The sequence below is a fragment of the Ranitomeya imitator genome, chromosome 6 (genome assembly GCF_032444005.1).
Source record: "Ranitomeya imitator isolate aRanImi1 chromosome 6, aRanImi1.pri, whole genome shotgun sequence".
In the NCBI taxonomy this organism is placed as follows: domain Eukaryota; kingdom Metazoa; phylum Chordata; class Amphibia; order Anura; family Dendrobatidae; genus Ranitomeya; species Ranitomeya imitator.
Genome location: NC_091287.1, coordinates 316,892,960 through 316,911,192, shown reverse-complemented (window position 1 = coordinate 316,911,192; position 18,233 = coordinate 316,892,960). Strand labels below are relative to the sequence as shown.

The window sequence follows — 18,233 nt, the reverse complement described above, 5'->3', positions numbered from 1 at the left end:
TCCAAAGCGCTGCCGATTCCTGACTGTGGAAACATACCCTAACACAACTGGCCTTACCCTAGATAGGAGGCAGCCGTGAAGCTGATCAATTAAGTGATTGCCCAGTGATTTATTTCTAGTAAGGGTATGTGCACACGATCAGGAATGGCTCAGTATTTGTTCAGGATTTGACACAGGTGAAATCTGCGCCAAATCTGCATCTGAGGTCACTGGCAGGTCACCTGCGTTTTTGATACATTCATACATGCGTTTTTCATGTGTTTTTTCCACATGCACTTTTTCATTGCATGAGTTTCTTTTTGTCACTTGAAATAAAGTTAATTGAAAGTTGGCTTCTGGGAAGGAAAAAAAAAGTGATTTCCTGTTTGCAGATATATTGGGGTATATGCACACGGTCAGTAAACCCTGCGGGTTGGACGCTGCGAATATCCGCAGCAACCAACCTGCAGCGTCCAGCTGTTACAGCATAGTGGATGGGATTTCAAGAAATCCCATCTCCACTATGGGTGCAACGGCGCCCGCTGCTCACCCGCGGAGACGGACATGTGGCGTGTCTTTCCAGACTGCAGCATATCAATTTATGTAGCGGAGACGCTCAGTCTCTCGCTGCGCACATTACCCATACACTTTCATTGACATTGACATGCTAGTGACTGGAAAGACGCTCTGCGGCAGGGAAGCCGGAGGCGTCTCATCATGCATAGTGGAGATGGGATTTCTTGAAATCCCATCTACTGTGCTGTAACATCCAGCCACTGCATGTTGGACACTGCGGATGTACGCAGCGTCCAACCCGCAGCGTTTACTGACCATGGGAACATACCCTAATAGCACCATTCTTGTCAATGGATTGTGCCTGGTATTACAGCTCATCTCCAATCATGTGAGTGAGGTTGGGCTGCTATTCCACACACAACATGTGTGCACAGTGTCGGACTGGGATGCCAAGGGCCGACCAGTAATCTCCTCCAGGGCCCCACTTTTCAACTACATGCAAATGTGACATTACTCATCACAAATGTATATAACAATGAACTTAGAAGATTGGTAAATGAATAAAATGCTGCCTTTGTCTGTACATAGTGTGCCAAGAACTGCTCATACAAGACGGTGGTGGCTCACTTATGCACAGGGGCTCATCGGAGGATTCTCCTGTTATTCTGTGGGCCATTTCAAGCCTGTGTGTGCAGGTGTTGCTGGTTCTGGAACAAATTCTGGGTAGCCCCTTTATATGATTGTATAATGTTTTACAGTTGTTTTATATGATAAAATGGCCATATTATGCCAAAAATATAGTAAATGTTTTAGGTAGGTATGACAATAAATGCTGCAAAGTAACAATTCTTTCTAACCAGTGTTGAGCGGTCACTGGTACTGCTCATTAAAGTAATGAATATGCGGCTCCACCCCTATGGGAGTGGAGTCGCGTCCATATTCATTGCTTTAATGAGCAGTACCACGTGACCGCTCAACAGTGGAAGAAGCTGCCGGCACCCAGAGACCATCTGTCAGTGAGAAGCAGGGACCGCACCGGGAGTGGTTGAGTATGATGTGACAGCTGCCGCCACCCCCTCCCCCACCAAAATCTCGGCTTATACTCGAGTATACACGTTAAGTATTTTTCAATTTTACATGCTACATTTATTATGCTCTGAGGTCTGAAGACACTCCAGAACACAGGGTCATAAGAGACATTAAATTCCAACAATCACATTTTCTGGTAAAAACCTCTGGATTTCTGCCTAATCTGCTCATCTCTAATGCAGACACATTCTTTAAAACACAAAGTATCTTAATATTCTTTAACTTTTTTCACCTTATTGTTAATATGGTCTAAAATACTATTATTTAGAAGACGTAATCCCACAATGTCTCAGGAAATAATGAATTAAGCAATTATGGCTTAGTGGCTCTATATTTATAGAGGCACCTAATGTATGTATTAAAGGAAACCTGTCCTCTGATATATGCTGACCAAACCATGGGCCACATGTATTAGCCATTGATTGTACGATCACAGCGTTTCACAGAAAAACTAACATTTAATAGACGCCAGGGTCTGATTCACAGAGGTGACTATTCATACAGGCGGGTTCCCGGCATGACTGACAAGCCATAAGCTATATGTGCACATATGCTTGTCAGTCACTGTCAGTGGGCAGAGTTCCACCTTTATGACTAGTCACCAGTGCGTATCTCGGTCACTGGTGGCCATTAAAAGTATGTTTTTCTTTGAGACGCTGCAACGTTTCAGAGACAAATATTTCAAGGATACTACAGTCAGTGGCTGTCTCACGGTTTGGGCAGCATGTATCAGCTGACAGGCTCCCTTTAATTTCTTTATTCCTCATTCTTTGTATAATTTGCTATTTTCAGTATACTTTTCACATTTTTTACTTATCTGGCACTATGCACTTTACTTAGAATGGGATTTAGGTGAATCAATGAACCGGTGAAACTACTTATTGTTTGTTTTGTGATTGTGATTGTTTTGTACATACGATACATAAAATTGTATATGTGGACCACTTACCCTTTAGGACTATCTTGTTTGGAGTATTCCCTTTCCATTTTTTTTAATTGTTTTTAATAAATATGCAAAATAAAATGTTTTTCGATGTTTCATGGTAGAGGGTGTGGCTGCTTTTTCTAGGATGAAGAAAATAGAGATACACTGAGGCCCAAACTTATGCTTTCTAATAAGTGTACTCAACCCAGTGCTGGATTAACAGCTACACTGCTCAGTACTGCTGTATAATGTCTTCCACGATGTTGCTGCTTCTGAACATGTGCTAAAGAGAAACAGGAGAATAGGAATTCTTGATATACTTGTGTGCATTCCAAGGAAGACGTCACAGCCGCTTGTCTCCATCCACTAGCTCAGAGACAACTGAAAATTAGATATAGAGCGTGCTGAGTAAAAAATTTGTGAAAAACGCAAGATACAAGTCCTATACTGGCCAGAAATAGTTATTCCTCATGTACATACATCTCCTGGGCTTTTCCAGCAAAGAAAACAAACAAACAAAAAATTACCTAAACAATAACATGATGGCAACAAAGTGTCAATTCTTCTGATGTAAAATAAATATGAACTTGTTTGTTTTTCAGCACTCAGCTGTGTTTCCTATTGCAGTCTTAGAAATTGTAACATCTCCACATCACTATCCTCCAAGGAGAAAGGGACTCATCCTCTTGGGGATTTGTTCAATATCATACATAAGCTGGTAAGTAAACAGGAACGGCTTGTGGGAATAGCAATAAATGGATATAGCGATAATAAGATATGATGTTGTGCATATAGGTTTTATACCAAAAACTTCACTTGCAGTAAGCTATGGTAATTGGAACAAATTATTCTACAGAGTCTGTAGGCTTTCAATATCTTGCACCTGTTGTAGAATCAAACCACATAAAAGCCTCCATAACTTATAGCATAAATTTAGCTTTGGATATTTTAACTGATAACACTGAGCTAATTCACAACTACAGTCGTGGCCAAAAGTATTGACACCCCTGCAATTCTGTCAGATAATACTCAGTTTCTTCCTGAAAATGATTGCAAGCACAAATTCTTTGGTATTATTATCTTCATTTAATTTGTCTTAAATGAAAAAATACAAAAGAGAATGAAGAAAAAAGCAAAACATTGATCATTTCACACAAAACTCCAAAAATGGGCCAGACAAAAGTATTGGCACCCTCAGCCTAATATTTGGTTGCACAACCTTTAGCCAAAATAACTGCGACCAACCGCTTCCGGTAACCATCAATGAGTTTCTTACAATGCTCTGCTGGAATTTTAGACCATTCTTCTTTGGCAAACTGCTCCAGGTCCCTGATATTTGAAGGGTGCCTTCTCCAAACTGCCATTTTTAGATCTATCCACAGGTGTTTTATGGGATTCAGGTCTGGACTCATTGCTGGCCACCTTAGAGTCTCCAGTGCTTTCTCTCAACCATTTTCTAGTGCTTTTTGAAGTGTGTTTTAGGTCATTGTCCTGCTGGAAGACCCATGACCTCTGAGAGAGACCCAGCTTTCTCACACTGGGCCCTACATTATGCTGCAAAGGGCAGGGCAGCTTGAACTTGTTTGGATGTTAGTCGAGGTTCTTAATTTAACATCTGCACAATCTTGCATTGAAATCTCTTGTCAATTTTTCTTTTCCGTCCACATCTAGGGAGGTTAGCCACAGTGCCATGGGCTTTAAACTTCTTGATGACACTGCACACGGTAGACACAGGAACATTCAGGTCTTTGGAGATGGACCTGTAGCCTTGAGATTGCTCATGCTTCCTCACCATTTGGTTTCTCAAGTCCTCAGACAGTTCTTTGGTCTTCTTTCCTTTCTCCATGCTCAATGTGGTACACACAAGGACACAGAACAGAGGTTGAGTCAACTTTAATCCATGTCAACTGGCTGCAAGTGTGATTTAGTTATTGCCAACACCTGTTAGGTGCCACAGGTAAGTTACAGGTGCTGTTAATGACACAAATTAGAGAAGCATCACATGATTTTTCGAACAGTGCCAATACTTTTGTCCTCCCCCTTTTTTATGTTTGGTGTGGAATTATATCCACTTTGGCTTTAGGACAATTCTTTTTGTGTTTTTTCATTTAAGACAAATTAAATGAAGATAATAATAACAAAGAATTTGTGTTTGCAATCATTTTCAGGAAGAAACTGACCTATACGGATGCTAATACTCAACAACTGCAAAAGAGCAACATGTAAGGTTGTACCCTACAGTATATAATACAAGCAATGTTATTGAGTCAATCTGGCATGTTATGTAATTCATTGGTGTCACACAGACTAACATTTCTCCTATTCTGATATTTATGTACCATCAGGTTTACATTCTTGGTCAATTGTTTTACCTTTGTAAATAGCTCCCTCAGGTATCATCAGTTTAGCAAGGTTTATTTTACTTCAAGAAACAGTTGCATTGAGAATTTCTATTCATGTTATGCACTTTCACATCACTGCTATGTCTATGATGTAAAATAGGCTGCTGTACTAAACACATAGGCTATGTGCACACATAAGAAAAGAGGGGCAAATTTTCTGCACAAAATCCGCAGCCCCTGGCAGAATCCACAGCCACGGATGTACCACGGTTTTTATGCGGATTTTGTGCGGTTTTTATGCGGAATTGCTGCGGATTTTGTGCGGATTTTCTGCGGTTTTTGCCATTACGGAATTTTAACATGGAGGGGTGCAGAAACGCTGCAGATCCGCACAAAAGAAGTGACATGCACTTCTTTGAAATCCGCAGCAATTCCGCACTGATTTTTCCGCACCGTATGCACAGCTTTTTTTCCCCATTAACTAACTTTGTACTGTACATCTGCAGCGCTTCTGCTCGGCAAAATCCGCTGCGGATCCACATCAAATCCGCATCGTGTGCACATACCCTTACAATAGAGACATGAGTTTGGGTGAATTACCATATTTTGCAGAATTTAAGACACACTGGACCATAAGGCGCACCCCAAATATTTTGGGAGGAAAACAGAATTTTTCTTATAAATAAAATGATGGTGCATCTTCTAGTCCACTTTTACGGTAGCTTACCGACGCGCGCAGCTGCGGTGAAGCGGGGTCGCTGCTGAAGGAAGCAGGTGGTAGCAGAAGTGGGACAATGCTGCGGGCCGCCGCGGGCTTGGAGGGGGGCTTTCAGAAAATGTCAGCGGAGTCCCCGCACTTCCCATTGCTTTCAAATCTAGAAATGTTGCTAGTTTATTTTTTATTTATTTTTATTTATATATTTTACTCACTCATCTGGCGCCATTAATTCCACAGCGCTTTACAGACATTATTATTGCTGTTTCCATTGGGGCTCACAGTCTAGATCCCCTATCAGTATGTCTTTGGAGAGTGTGAGGAAACAATTAACAACATACAACCTGAATGAAGTCAATATTTGGTGTGACCACATGTTGGCCTCAAAACAGCATCAATTCTTTTAGATAAATGTGCACAGTTTTGGAAGGAACTCTGTCTACAGAAGAATTTCTTCAAAATCTTGGAGAACTAACCACTTATTTTCTGTGTATATAGATTTATACAAATCCATCTGTTCCTTCATTTCATCTCAGACGGAGTTGATGAAGATGAGATCAGGGATCTGTGTGGCCATCTCATCACTTACTGGACTCTTTCTTCTTTATTCTGAAGATCTTTTTAGTGCCATAATCTAAACTAGTTTTTGATATGCTTGCATTAAAATTTCCCTTCTGTTCCCTAAGTACATTATCTAACAGTTATTTATTTTTTTTCTGTGTGCTGTCGCTTCGTTTGCGTATTCCAGTGTAAGATTCCCAAGCAAGGTAGTTGTGGGCAAGCTTCGGTCCCCACTCGCTTTGGCATTCTACAGAGATGGGGTGTCTCAGTCCTGAGGTGCTACTGTGTGGTGACCAGAAAAATGCCCACAGGAAAATTGCCCACATGAAAATTGCCCACATGAAAAATGCCCACATGAAAAATGCCCACAGGAAAATTGCCCACACAGAAAATTCCCCACACGGAAAATTCCCCACACGGAAAATTCCCCACACAGAAATTTGCCCACATGGAAAATTACCCACATGAAAAATTGCCAATTGCAGCATCACTAACTTTCAGATCTATGATATTTCAGGTGCAAGGGGTTCACATGATATGTGAAAATTGCCCACAGACATGAATACCCACAGGAAAACAGTAGAGAGTTATAAGTGAGATGCTCTGCAGAACAGAGAATAGCATAGAGCTATAGGCTAAATGCTCTGCAGGACAGGGGGATAGTATGCAGGTATAGGTGAGATGCTCTGCAGGGCAAGAGAATAATATAGAATTATAGGTGAGATGCTCTGCAGGGCAGGAGAATAATATAGAATTATAGGTGAGATGCTCTGCAGGGCAGGAGAATAATATAGAATTATAGGTGAGATGCTCTGCAGGGCAGGAGAATAATATAGAATTATAGGTGAGATGCACTGCAGGACAGGAGAATAATATAGAATTATAGGTGAGATGCTCTGCAGGACAAGAGAATAATATAGAATTATAGGTGAGATGCTCTGAAGGGCAGGAGAATAATATAGAATTATAGGTGAGATGCTCTGCAGGGCAGGAGAATAATATAGAATTATAGGTGAGATGCACTGCAGGACAGGAGAATAATATAGAATTATAGGTGAGATGCTCTGCAGGGCAGGAGAATAATATAGAATTATAGGTGAGATGCTCTGCAGGGCAGGAGAATAATATAGAATTATAGGTGAGATGCTCTGCAGGGCAAGAGAATAATATAGAATTATAGGTGAGATGCTCTGCAGGGCAGGAGAATAATATAGAATTATAGGTGAGATGCTCTGTGGGGCAGGAGAATAATATAGAATTATAGGTGAGATGCTCTGCAGCACAGAAGAATGTCGGCAAAAATTGCCCACACAGAAAAGTACCGACAAGTTTATTAAGAACAGTTTATTAAGGAGGTCTAATAACAACAATAACTTCAATTTATTAAGCAATCATTGTACACCGCGATACATGCTTCCGGCGCGTTGGCTGTGAGCTGACATGAGAGGTGTAGCTACAGGGAGCGGTGCATGAAATGGCGCACACTCCGATGTCAGCTGCCGGGGTGTGCGGTGGCTACAAAAGACACTGGGCGACGTGGGAGCAGAGGAAAGGTGAGTAGAATGTTATTGTTTTTAATTATGCATTAGGGTCAGAACGGGGACACATACACTAGGATTGGGGACCATGTAAACCAGGATAGGGACATATATACCAGAAAGGGGGCATAAATACCAGGATGGAGATCATGTGGACCATACATACTAGGATGGGGACCATATATACCAGCATTAGGACATATATACCAGGATGCAGACATATTCACCAGGATGATGGGCATATATACCAGTATGGGGGACATTACTACCCCTCCGTCAGGAACAATGGATCTGACAGGCGCAGCACTTCTACTTTCATTTCTCACCAGATTTTCAGGAAACCCCCTCCCTCTAGATAGTCTCCTGGCTCTAGCTGCTGTGTGAAACCTGATACCACAGTTGGTCTGCAGAGCTTCAGGAAGGAAGGTATAGCTGTGCTGGCTTCTCAGGCTCATTGTTCCCGAACACATCACACTTTATAAGATTGGTATGTAATGTTTTTAGTCATTACTATTGTTTATTTAGCTTGTTTTATGAATGGATAGAGGAAGGTTTGTGGATATTTCATATAAATAAGGCAGATTTTCTTACAAATGAATGGCTATTTGGTGGGAGTTTTGAAATTTGTGTATATCAAAGTTATTACTTTTATGTTGAGTAAATGGGTTTGTTTGGCACCTGATAATGTGTAGTCTCTTTTATTACACCCCTATGAAGGTCTATGATCACTTTTAGATCACTGAAATTGAGAAAATTTGATATTCTAGGCATTTTTCTAGCCTGCGCTTGACAGGCACATTGTTCCATTAATGAAGGGGAAGGGGGCAATTCATACGTATTTATAGAATTTAGAACACTACAGGGGCCCATACATCTGACCAACGTGTGTGTGTGGGGGGGAAGGTCCAAATTTTGCACTGGGGCCCATCGGACTCCACTGCAAAAGCATATCATACATTCTCGGCAAGAACACAAAGTGGTACAAGTGACAGAATCTCACCTTTCTGCTGTGCCTTCTGGGCTTCCAGGACCAACTATCTCTGCCAGCAGCAGTGATACTTTTGTGAGCACTGATAGCAGTGATGGCTCCTCTGGATCACACTGCTGCTGGTTCTGCATGTGCTGCTGTTTTGGGCTGCTGGGAGGAGTAAGGCAGAATCAGTGAGAGATGAGAGCAGACTAGATCTATCTATTGCTGATAATGACAGACTGCTGCAAACCACAGATCATTTTTGCAGGTTTGCACTAGGTCAACTGTAAATCACAAGTTGATCACATATTATGTGAACATCCTCACCTTGCACCTGAAATATCATAGATCTGAAACTTTGTGATGCTGCAATTGGCAATTTTCCATGTGGGTAATTTTCCATGTGGGGAAATTTCTGTGTGGGCAAATTTCTGTGTGGGCAATTTTCCGTGTGGGCAATTTTCCGTGTGGGCAATTTTCCGTGTGGGCAATTTTCCGTGTGTGGAATTTTCCATGTGGGGAATTTTCTGTGTGGGCAATTTTCCTGTGGGCATTTTTCATGTGGGCAATTTTCCTGTGGGCATTTTTCAGGGAACCCTTGAAAGACACTTCCCCCTCACAGGCTAAGGAGCGGAACTGCACTCTGTAAGTGTCTGGAGTTACAGCATAATGTTCCAAGATGGTGTCTTTAATATTCGCATAATCGCAGTTCCACTGAGGGTCCATAGCTCCATAGGCTTCAGCAGCTCCAACCTCTAAAAGCCCCACTAGATGTCTGACTCGCTCCCTTTCCAGGACTTCCATTAATCAACATTGATGTTCAAAGTCCTGAAAGAAGCCCTCAATGTCACCTGCAGCCTCGCTAAATGGCTTAAAGTCCTTACGGGACAGCCTTGGAAATTCCCTCATGGTGGGTGCTGTGGTTACAGTCTGTCTGGAGCTTCTAGCTGCTTCCACCATGTGCTGTTTCTCCTTAGCTGTGCAAATGGCCTCCCTTTTATTTTCTATGGTGGCCTCATGCCCAAGCAATGCCATCTCCTCCTCGTACCACACAACCCGACTTTTTTGCGTATTTACCTGAAGCTCCTGTGTTTCCTCCCTTTGCTGTGGGAATCCTCCTTCAGTGCCATCTTGCAGGCAAGCTCCTTCCAAAGCCTTAATTAGTTGGTCCTTGGTCAGTCCTTTGTAGCAGACTCCTAATTGACGGGCCTCTGTTTGTAGGCTCCCCACAGTCCAGTCCACAGCCCTGAGGTTCCAGTTCCAGACATTGATGGGCCGCTCACCTCCATTCCCTCTGCTCTGATCCCACTGCTGCCACCAGTTTGTGACAGGATATGCGACAGAGCAGGAAGAGACACCAGGCCAATAAACAATCCAACAAGATTTATTGGAACATGGAACTGGGACAACACAAATGAAAGTAATTCTGCAGTGTCCACAATGAGTCCATAATGAATCCACACAAAGGGAGCAGATTCGGTGGTGCCACCTATTGTTCTGTGTCCTGGGATCCACCCTTCCATGGGGGAGGGCTCCCCCCACTGGTTGTTGACTCAAGCCTTATTATATGGCAGTCCAGGGACATGGGCTGGGGAGGGGCATGCTGTTACAACCTTCAGCAGACCTCCTGCAGTCATAGCAACCCATCTGTCACCTGCAGTCACGTCATGAGTGCTGTCATGGTAATAAGTATTTGATCACCTACCAACAAGCAAGAATTTTGACTCTCACAGACCTGTTGGTTTTTCTTTAAAAACCCCCTCTACTCTCCACTCATTACCTCTATTAATTGCACCTGTTTGAACTTGTTAACTGTATAAAAGAGACCCGTCCACACACTCATTCAATCACACTCCAACCTCTCCACCATGGCCAAGACAAAAAAGCTGTCTAAGGACGCCAGGGACAAAATTCTAGACCTGCACAAGGCTGTGATGGGTTACAGGACAATAGACAAGAAACTTGTGAGAAGGAAACAACTGTTGACACAATTATTAGAAAGTGGAAGAAACACAAGATTGCTGTCAATCTTTCTCAGTCTGGGGTTCCATGCAAGATCTCACCTCATGGGGTAAGGATGATTCTAGGAAAAGTTTAGGAATCAGCCCGACACTACACAGAGTACCTGGCCAATGACCGGAAGAGAGCTGGGACCAAAGTCTCAAACATTACTGTTAGTAACATACTACGTCGTCATAGATTAAAATCCTGAGGGCACGAACATCCCCCTGCTCACGCCAGCACTAGAGATGGGGGAACCCGAACAATAAAGTTCGAAGTCGGTATCGAACACCTACTAGTCGGGAATGGACCCCGAACACAAAGTTCACCAGGAAGTTTGTGTTACTGTTTAAATTCATCACCCCAAACACCGGGTGTTTCTCACGCTGTTATCTGCATGACAGCATGAGAAACACCTGCGGCTCTGATCAGCATTAAGATCATTACTACCGATCAGTGCGCTGTGGTTCCCACGCTGTCAGATGATAGCATGAGCCTGCAGCTGTGACCGGAGGTGAAAAGTTTACCTTTGATCATAGGCGTCGGCTGATGGGACTACTACTCCCATCAGCCTACTCCTGCTGTCACTGATAACAGCGAGAGCAGGTGCCGCTGATGGGTGTATTCAGGCACCTTTCCTCTAAGTAAATAAAATTTAAAAAATGACGTGGGTTCCCCTGTAGTTTTGATAACCAGGCTGGTTATCAAGAATAGAGGAGTCCCACTCCATTTTTTCTTAAATAATTTAAATAAATAATTTTAAAAAATGGCTTGCGGTCTCACAAGCTGGGAGCTGGCATTCTTAGGCTGGTAAGGGGCCATGAATATTGACTCCTCCAAGGCTAAAAATAGCAGGCCTCAGCCACCCCAGAAAAGGCTTTGGATAAGGGGCAATAATCATGGCCCCTTACCAGCCTAAGAATACCAGCCCACAGTTGTCAGTTATGCCTGGCTGGTTATCAAAAACACAAGGGAACACACGTCTTTTGTTAAATTTATAGCGCAGACGAAGGCTGATGAATACACTCATCAGTGGCGCCTGCTCTCACTGTTATCTGCTACAGCAGTCATAGGCTGATGGGAGTAGTAGTCCCTGTGACTGTAGGTAAACTTTTTACCTCCGGTGACAGGTGCGGGCTTACGCTGTCATCTGACAGCATGGGAATTGCAGCTCTCTGACCGGCAGTATTAATCTTACCACTGATCAGAGCCAGTTTTTACCTGACTGTCATGCACATGACAGCATGACAAACACTGGATGTTCGGGCCCCCCCATTCATGTGAATGTGGTCCAGGTTTGGGTTTGGTTTAAATTACTTTTCTGGCACCCGAATCAAACTTTTTTTTAACTGTTTGGTTGGATCTGAACATCCAGGGGTTCACCTATCACCCGTCAGCATATGTCCAGGCCCTTTTGAAGCTTGCCAGCGACCATCTGGATGATCCAGTGGAAGAATGGGAGAAGGTCATGTCGTCAGAGGAGATGAAAATAAAACTTTTTGGTATCCACTCCATTCTCCTTGTTTAGAGGAAGAGGAAGGATGAGTACAACCCCAAGAACACCATCCAAACCGTGAAAGCACGATGTGGGAAACATCATACTTTGGGAGTGCTTTTCTGCAAAGCTGACTTGACGACTGCACTGTTTTGAAGGGATGATGGATGGGGTCATGTACAGCAAGATTGTGGCCAACAACCTCCTTCCCTCAGTAAGAGTATTGAAGATGGGTCGTGGCTGGGTATTCCAGCAGGAGAATGACCCAAAACACACAACCAGGGCAACTAAGGAGTGGCTCTCTAAGAAGCATTTCAAGGCTCTGGGGTGGCCTAGCCAGTCTCCAAACCTGAATCCAATAGAAAATCTTTGGAGGGAGCTGAACCTCAATGTTGCCTAGTGACAGCCCCAAAACTTTAAAGATCTGGAGAAGATCTGTTTGGAGGAGTGAGACAAAATCTCTGCTGCAGTGTGTGCAAGAACGACAGGAAACGTCTGACCTCTGTAATTGCAAACATAGGTTTGTGTCAAATACTTATTTCATGCAATAAAATGCAAATTTATTATGTAAAAATCACAAAATATGATCTTATGGATTTTATTTTTAAGATTTTGTCTCTTACAGTTGAATTGTATGTAGAATGAAAATTACAGACCATGCTTTGTAGGTGAGAAAACTTGCAATATTGGCAATGTGTCAAATACCGTACTTATTTTCCCCACTGTATGTTTACAGCCCATAATTCACATATGAGCACATCAATTTGCATGTTATCTCTAAATTTATGATAATTATGGTCATAATAGTATTAGTCTTTCCCCACTGTAGGTGGATATATACATAGATGTCTTACTGTAGTGTTACATTTAAACAGCTTTTACATTTTAATTTCTTCACATAGTTAATTGTATTAGTTTTTTGTGTCTTTTAGGGTAATATGGATTTACTTCGCTGATGGAAACTGGGTTTATCCTTTTCTTGGATTGCTTTCTCCCTTTGGATTTTTGATATTTTTATTAAGCAGTCACATATTGACTGCCTTTGTCTATATTGTTGGGGAAACGCTTAACTATGCAGTGTGGGGTAAGTTTTTATTTTTCTTTATTTTGAAAAGAGACAAAATCAATACTATCATCATTTCAAGAAATATATTGATCAAGTGTGCCAAATTATTCACCATTGTTTAATATTAAACTGTAAACTTGCAAAAATAGACTGCAACAAGTATCCTTATGGATTGTCCAAAAAGGAGTTGTTAGGTCATGCATGGCTTTTATTCATGACAGCTTTGATTTCTTTTTGGAAGCCTAGTTATTTGAAGTCTAGAAAAGCTTAATATTTAGAACTGAGAGTCCTCAGTGGTTGATATCTTTTAATGGCTCACTGAAAAGATGGTAACAAATTGCAAGATTTCAAGACTTCTCAGGTCCCTTCATCAGGCGTACAAATGCTGAAGAATCACATATTTATGTACAATACAGCCCAGAAATAATGCCATAGATAAGACAGGTGACGTGAAGCAGAACTACCATTATGTGAGAGTGATAAACAGTTACGTCCATATATATTGGAACAGTTCATAGATCTAGACCATCTAATGTGGTGTACCTAATTATTTGTACTAAATGTTCAACTGGGAGTCTTTATGTAGGGGAGACAGGGCAAAAACTGAGAACAAGGATGAACTCTCATCGCCACACAATAAGAGAAAAAAGAATAGATATACCTGTGGCAAAACATTTTTGTATCCCAGATCACAGCATCATGGACATGAGATTACTTGTATTAAAGGGTCATTTCAAATCTCAGCGAGACAGAACAGTCTGGGAATATAAACTGATGACGACATTTGACCCACTCAGTGCAGGAATGAATGTGTCGCATGGATTTATGTCTTTTTACATCAATTAAGGAATTTGCTCCTCAGACCTTGTGGAGGCAACACAGCACAGAACAAGACCCCAGTCAGAGGACAATGAAACATTCACACCCCTCATCTATGAACTGTTCCAATGTTTATGGACATAACTGTTTATCACTCTCACACAATGGTAGTTCTCCTTCACGTCACCTGTCTTATCTATGGCATTATTTCTGGGCTGTGTTGTGCATAAATATGTGATTCTTCAGAATTTGTATTAGTCCAGGCCTGATGAAGGGACCTGAGAAGTCTCGAAAGCTTGCAAGTTGTTACCATCTTTTCAGTTAGCCATTAAAAGGTATCAACCACTGAGGACTCTCAATTCTAAATATTTTTCTATCTAACACGGTACCAAGATATATATCTTTCCTATAGAAAAGCTTATTCATTTCCAATTCTTCTGAACTGTTTTACTGCAAAAAAAAAGTATGTGTAGTTTGAGATAAACTATAACACAATACTTATTAATAAACTTAACTAGGTTGTTTGTAATTGGTGAACTTAGTCTTTCTTTATCCAAAACAGCTAAATAGTATAACCATATTTACCTCCATAGGGTACTATGTGCTCCTGCTAAAAGATAATGCCTATGTTTAAGCACTATATGCCATATTACTCTTGTATTAATGCTCCTCTAACTGCATGGCGCTGTAGATATGTAAAAAATTACAAATAGGCTACATTATAAAAATATAAATATAATATGATTTAGAACATACTGTAGTATATAACATACTATAGAAAGCATGTACAATAAATATGACTGGTTCATAGCAGAGGTTGACCCTGCTCAAGAGGGTCTACAATCTGCAGGGAAGCAGGAAAAAACAATAAGTGAGGATAATAGTCTTTTGTTGTAGTTGTGTCCCTGTCAGGCTTATTGTAGGATTTTCTGAATAGGTGGGTTTTCAGTTGGTTTTGGAGGTGGAAAAAGTGTGTTCAGTTGGTTTAGTGAGTTGAAGAGCATGGGGATGCAGGATGGCACTAACTACGGTATGTGAAGAGCAGAAAAGAGGAGAGCAAAGACCTTCTGAGCTTCGGCAAATAGACGTGGGGACATAGCGGAAGATTAGATCAGGGATATATGACGGGGCATGTTACGTTAAGCATTTTAAGTCATTAAGAGAATTTTGCACTGAATTATCTGGGCAATGGGCAGCTAGTTAAGGGATTGGCGAACAAGTTGAGGTTGATTAATCAGGCTGCAGAGTTTAGTGTTGATTTGAAGGGTGAAAGACTTAAATAGAAAGAAGAAAGTTGCAATAGTCTAGTCAGGAAATTACTTCATGATTCAATGCTGAGGAAAGAGCAAATTCATGAAATATTTTTTAAATCATGGTGACAGGAAATGGTAAGCATTTGGAAGTGTGATCTTAAAGACAATGTCATCTGCATATCCATGCTATGAATAAGAGTGCAAGATGGTCTAAATTTGTATTGTATGGATACTAATGTATATAATATAGAGTACTGTATACCAATAAAGAAGTTAATACATTTGAATTTTTGGGCCTGGAATGCCGATCTTTTGAAATATTATACATGCTTGGGATCAGCACTCACCTAAACTAGTATTTAGGGTAAAACAAATCTCTTTAGACAAGCCTGTTACCTCACTTCAATCATCTAACATTTTGCTGTTCCATCATTAATTTTTCCTCAGACTTTGGCTTTTCCTACTTACCCGTCTCCACGTCCTCCATGCACCCGATATCACTTGCTGTCTGTACTATTTGTTAGGTATCCTGTGAATTGATTCATATCAGGCAGATGAGGAAAGGTGGTAGTCTTACACGTATATCCCGTTGTTTGTTTTTTAAATGTTTTTATATTTTTGGGTGTCTTTTGTGTCTTATTTATGTGATTTGTACTAAAGATTTTTTATGTGGTGATCCCAATGCATTTGCATACTTTGTCGTTTTAATATTTGCAGTAGGAACAGAGAAAAAAAAAAGAAATCATACTGACCGATAAAAGCTTTTTTTCCTCTAAGGCTGCATCCCCATGGTTAGTATTAGGCAGCGCTTTGGACGCAGCACATTTCAACTCCGTCCAAAGCGCTGTCGGCTTTTGAACGCAGGTGATTCCACATGTGTTCATTGAACCGTGCGGAATCACTGCTTCCAATACATTGGACAGGTGATATTTACGCTCCGTCTCTGCAAGATAAATAGACATGCTGCAGTCTGGAGAGCTGCGCCGCATGTTCATCTCCGCAGGAAAGCCAGAAGCAACTCAGCACGCATAGTGGACATGGAATTTTTGTTGAAATCCCATCCACTATGCTGTAACATCTGGCCGCTGTGGGTTGGATGCTGTGGATGTACACAGCATCCAGCCCGCAGTGTTTACTGACCGTGGGAACATACCCTAACACTGATCATTACTGCAGCCAATGATTGCCTGCAGAAGTTATATGCTCATTCCTGCAGAGACCTGCAGGGGACCCATGCAGTTTTAGAGGAGGAACAATGACTTTGGTAAGGTGGGAATGATTTTATTTTTTGAAAATCAGTTACATGGTGATTTAAAAAAGTTGAGGGTTGAAAATCCTGTTAATGGATTTCCCATTTAAAATTGGTTTTCCAAAGAAAACTGCCTAAAAGTCTATTTGAGAACTGAAAAAAATGAATGATTTCAGCACGTCTAATATTTTACACAGTATTGTGTTCCTTGAAGACTTCTAATATGCGTATACATATCACACTGAGACATGATATTTCTGCCATGCATCAAACATCATACATCTGTGCCCATTTCTTACAAATAATAGTAGCAGTGGATTATGCTTACCCTGACACTCCATCATTTAATTAGAGTGGAGTTGGAAAGTTACTAAATTTATACTACAGATTTGTATTAATAAAACCCTTTTTTTCTCATTTCATCTAAGCAGGTGAAGTACAAAACAAGAAAATGAAAATCTGACCCTTCCATACAAGTCAAAGCCTCCAAGGGAGAGAAGAAAAAGGACGTGTTAACATATCCCTTTTCTCTGATGCTTAGTTCAGTAGCAATCAGTCATAACTGACAGCATGTGAAATTGGCCCCTTAAAGAACAAAGAAACAGTCAAAGCATAAGCCCAGTCCATGAAATCCATGAAAAAAGCTATAATTTGTGCTTCGTGAACTCATTATTCTCATTTACAAATGTTCTTAACTACGAAGACTTTCTTATGTGACGCTAGTCATTTGTCCCAGGACCTATTACCTTCACATAGAGAGTCATGTATAGATCACTAGTCATGTGTAGACTATATGCAAAACCTGTGAGGTGCTACAGCCATCTTTTTTTAATAAAATTACAGCAAATTGATCAATTTGTGAATATATCCATTATGACCCAGCTGATATCCAGTTGAGGCTAAATGGTTGCCACTTGACTCTTTTAGTACTGAATTTAAAAAATCACTCCCATTAATTTTTTCCCTCTAAACCTGTGTAAATGTTATTGTAGTGTCAGTGTGCTAATATACTCACCGGTCGCCATATCCAGCGCCTTTCTGCTCCGCTTCTGAGTCACATGATGACAATACAGACTCACCAGATCACACTGCGCTCTGTGCGACCTGAAGTGGCTTCACACTCAGCGCACTGAGAACCAGATAGGGTGAATTGTCATCACATGGTTCTAAAAAGGAACAGAACGGTGCTAGATTCCAGAGAAGGAGATTGATGAGTATATTAGCACACTGACACTACAATAACATTTACACAGATTCAAGTGAAAAACAAGTTAATGGGAGTGCTTCTTTAAGTAGAGAATAGTTCATTTCATTCACAAGTATAGTACAGACCAAAAGTTTTGATACACCTTCTCATTTAAAGATTTTTCTGTATTTTCATGACTATGAAAATTGTAAATTCACACTGAAGGCATCAAAACTATGAATTAACACATGTGGAATTATATACTTAACAAAAAAGTGTGAAACAACTGAAAATACGTTATATTCTAGGTTCTTCAAAGTAGCCATCTTTTGCTTTGATGACCGCTTTGCACACTCTTGGCATTCTCTTGATGAGCTTCACCGATATCGGTGTCACCAGTGTTTTTGATCAGTGTGCCATCCGTGTTTTTCCAGTATGGATACTGGAAATGAAATTACAAAGCCCCTCCCATACTTTCCATGTTAAACATGGACGGCATACGTACGGCACACGTACAGCACACGTACGA

The 18,233-nt window shown here is 41.1% G+C and overlaps 1 protein-coding gene across 4 annotated transcripts in view; it reads left to right on the top strand.

The window, feature by feature from the left end:
* ADTRP (androgen dependent TFPI regulating protein) overlaps positions 1-17,368 on the top strand; it is a 71,799-nt gene extending 54,431 nt beyond the window's left edge. Inside the window, exons 4-7 of one of the 4 annotated variants that reach the window (XM_069728929.1) lie at positions 3,112-3,227; positions 4,678-4,731; positions 13,064-13,215; positions 16,950-17,368. In XM_069728929.1, coding sequence (XP_069585030.1) covers positions 3,112-3,227; positions 4,678-4,731; positions 13,064-13,215; positions 16,950-16,981 — 354 coding nt within the window. In that variant the 3' untranslated portion in view covers positions 16,982-17,368. Of the gene's footprint in view, positions 1-3,111; positions 3,228-4,677; positions 4,732-13,063; positions 13,216-16,946 lie in introns of all 4 variants that reach the window. The other 3 variants (XM_069728928.1, XM_069728931.1, XM_069728930.1) reach the window with 3 other exon arrangements.
* Positions 17,369-18,233: the final 865 nt, after the last annotated feature.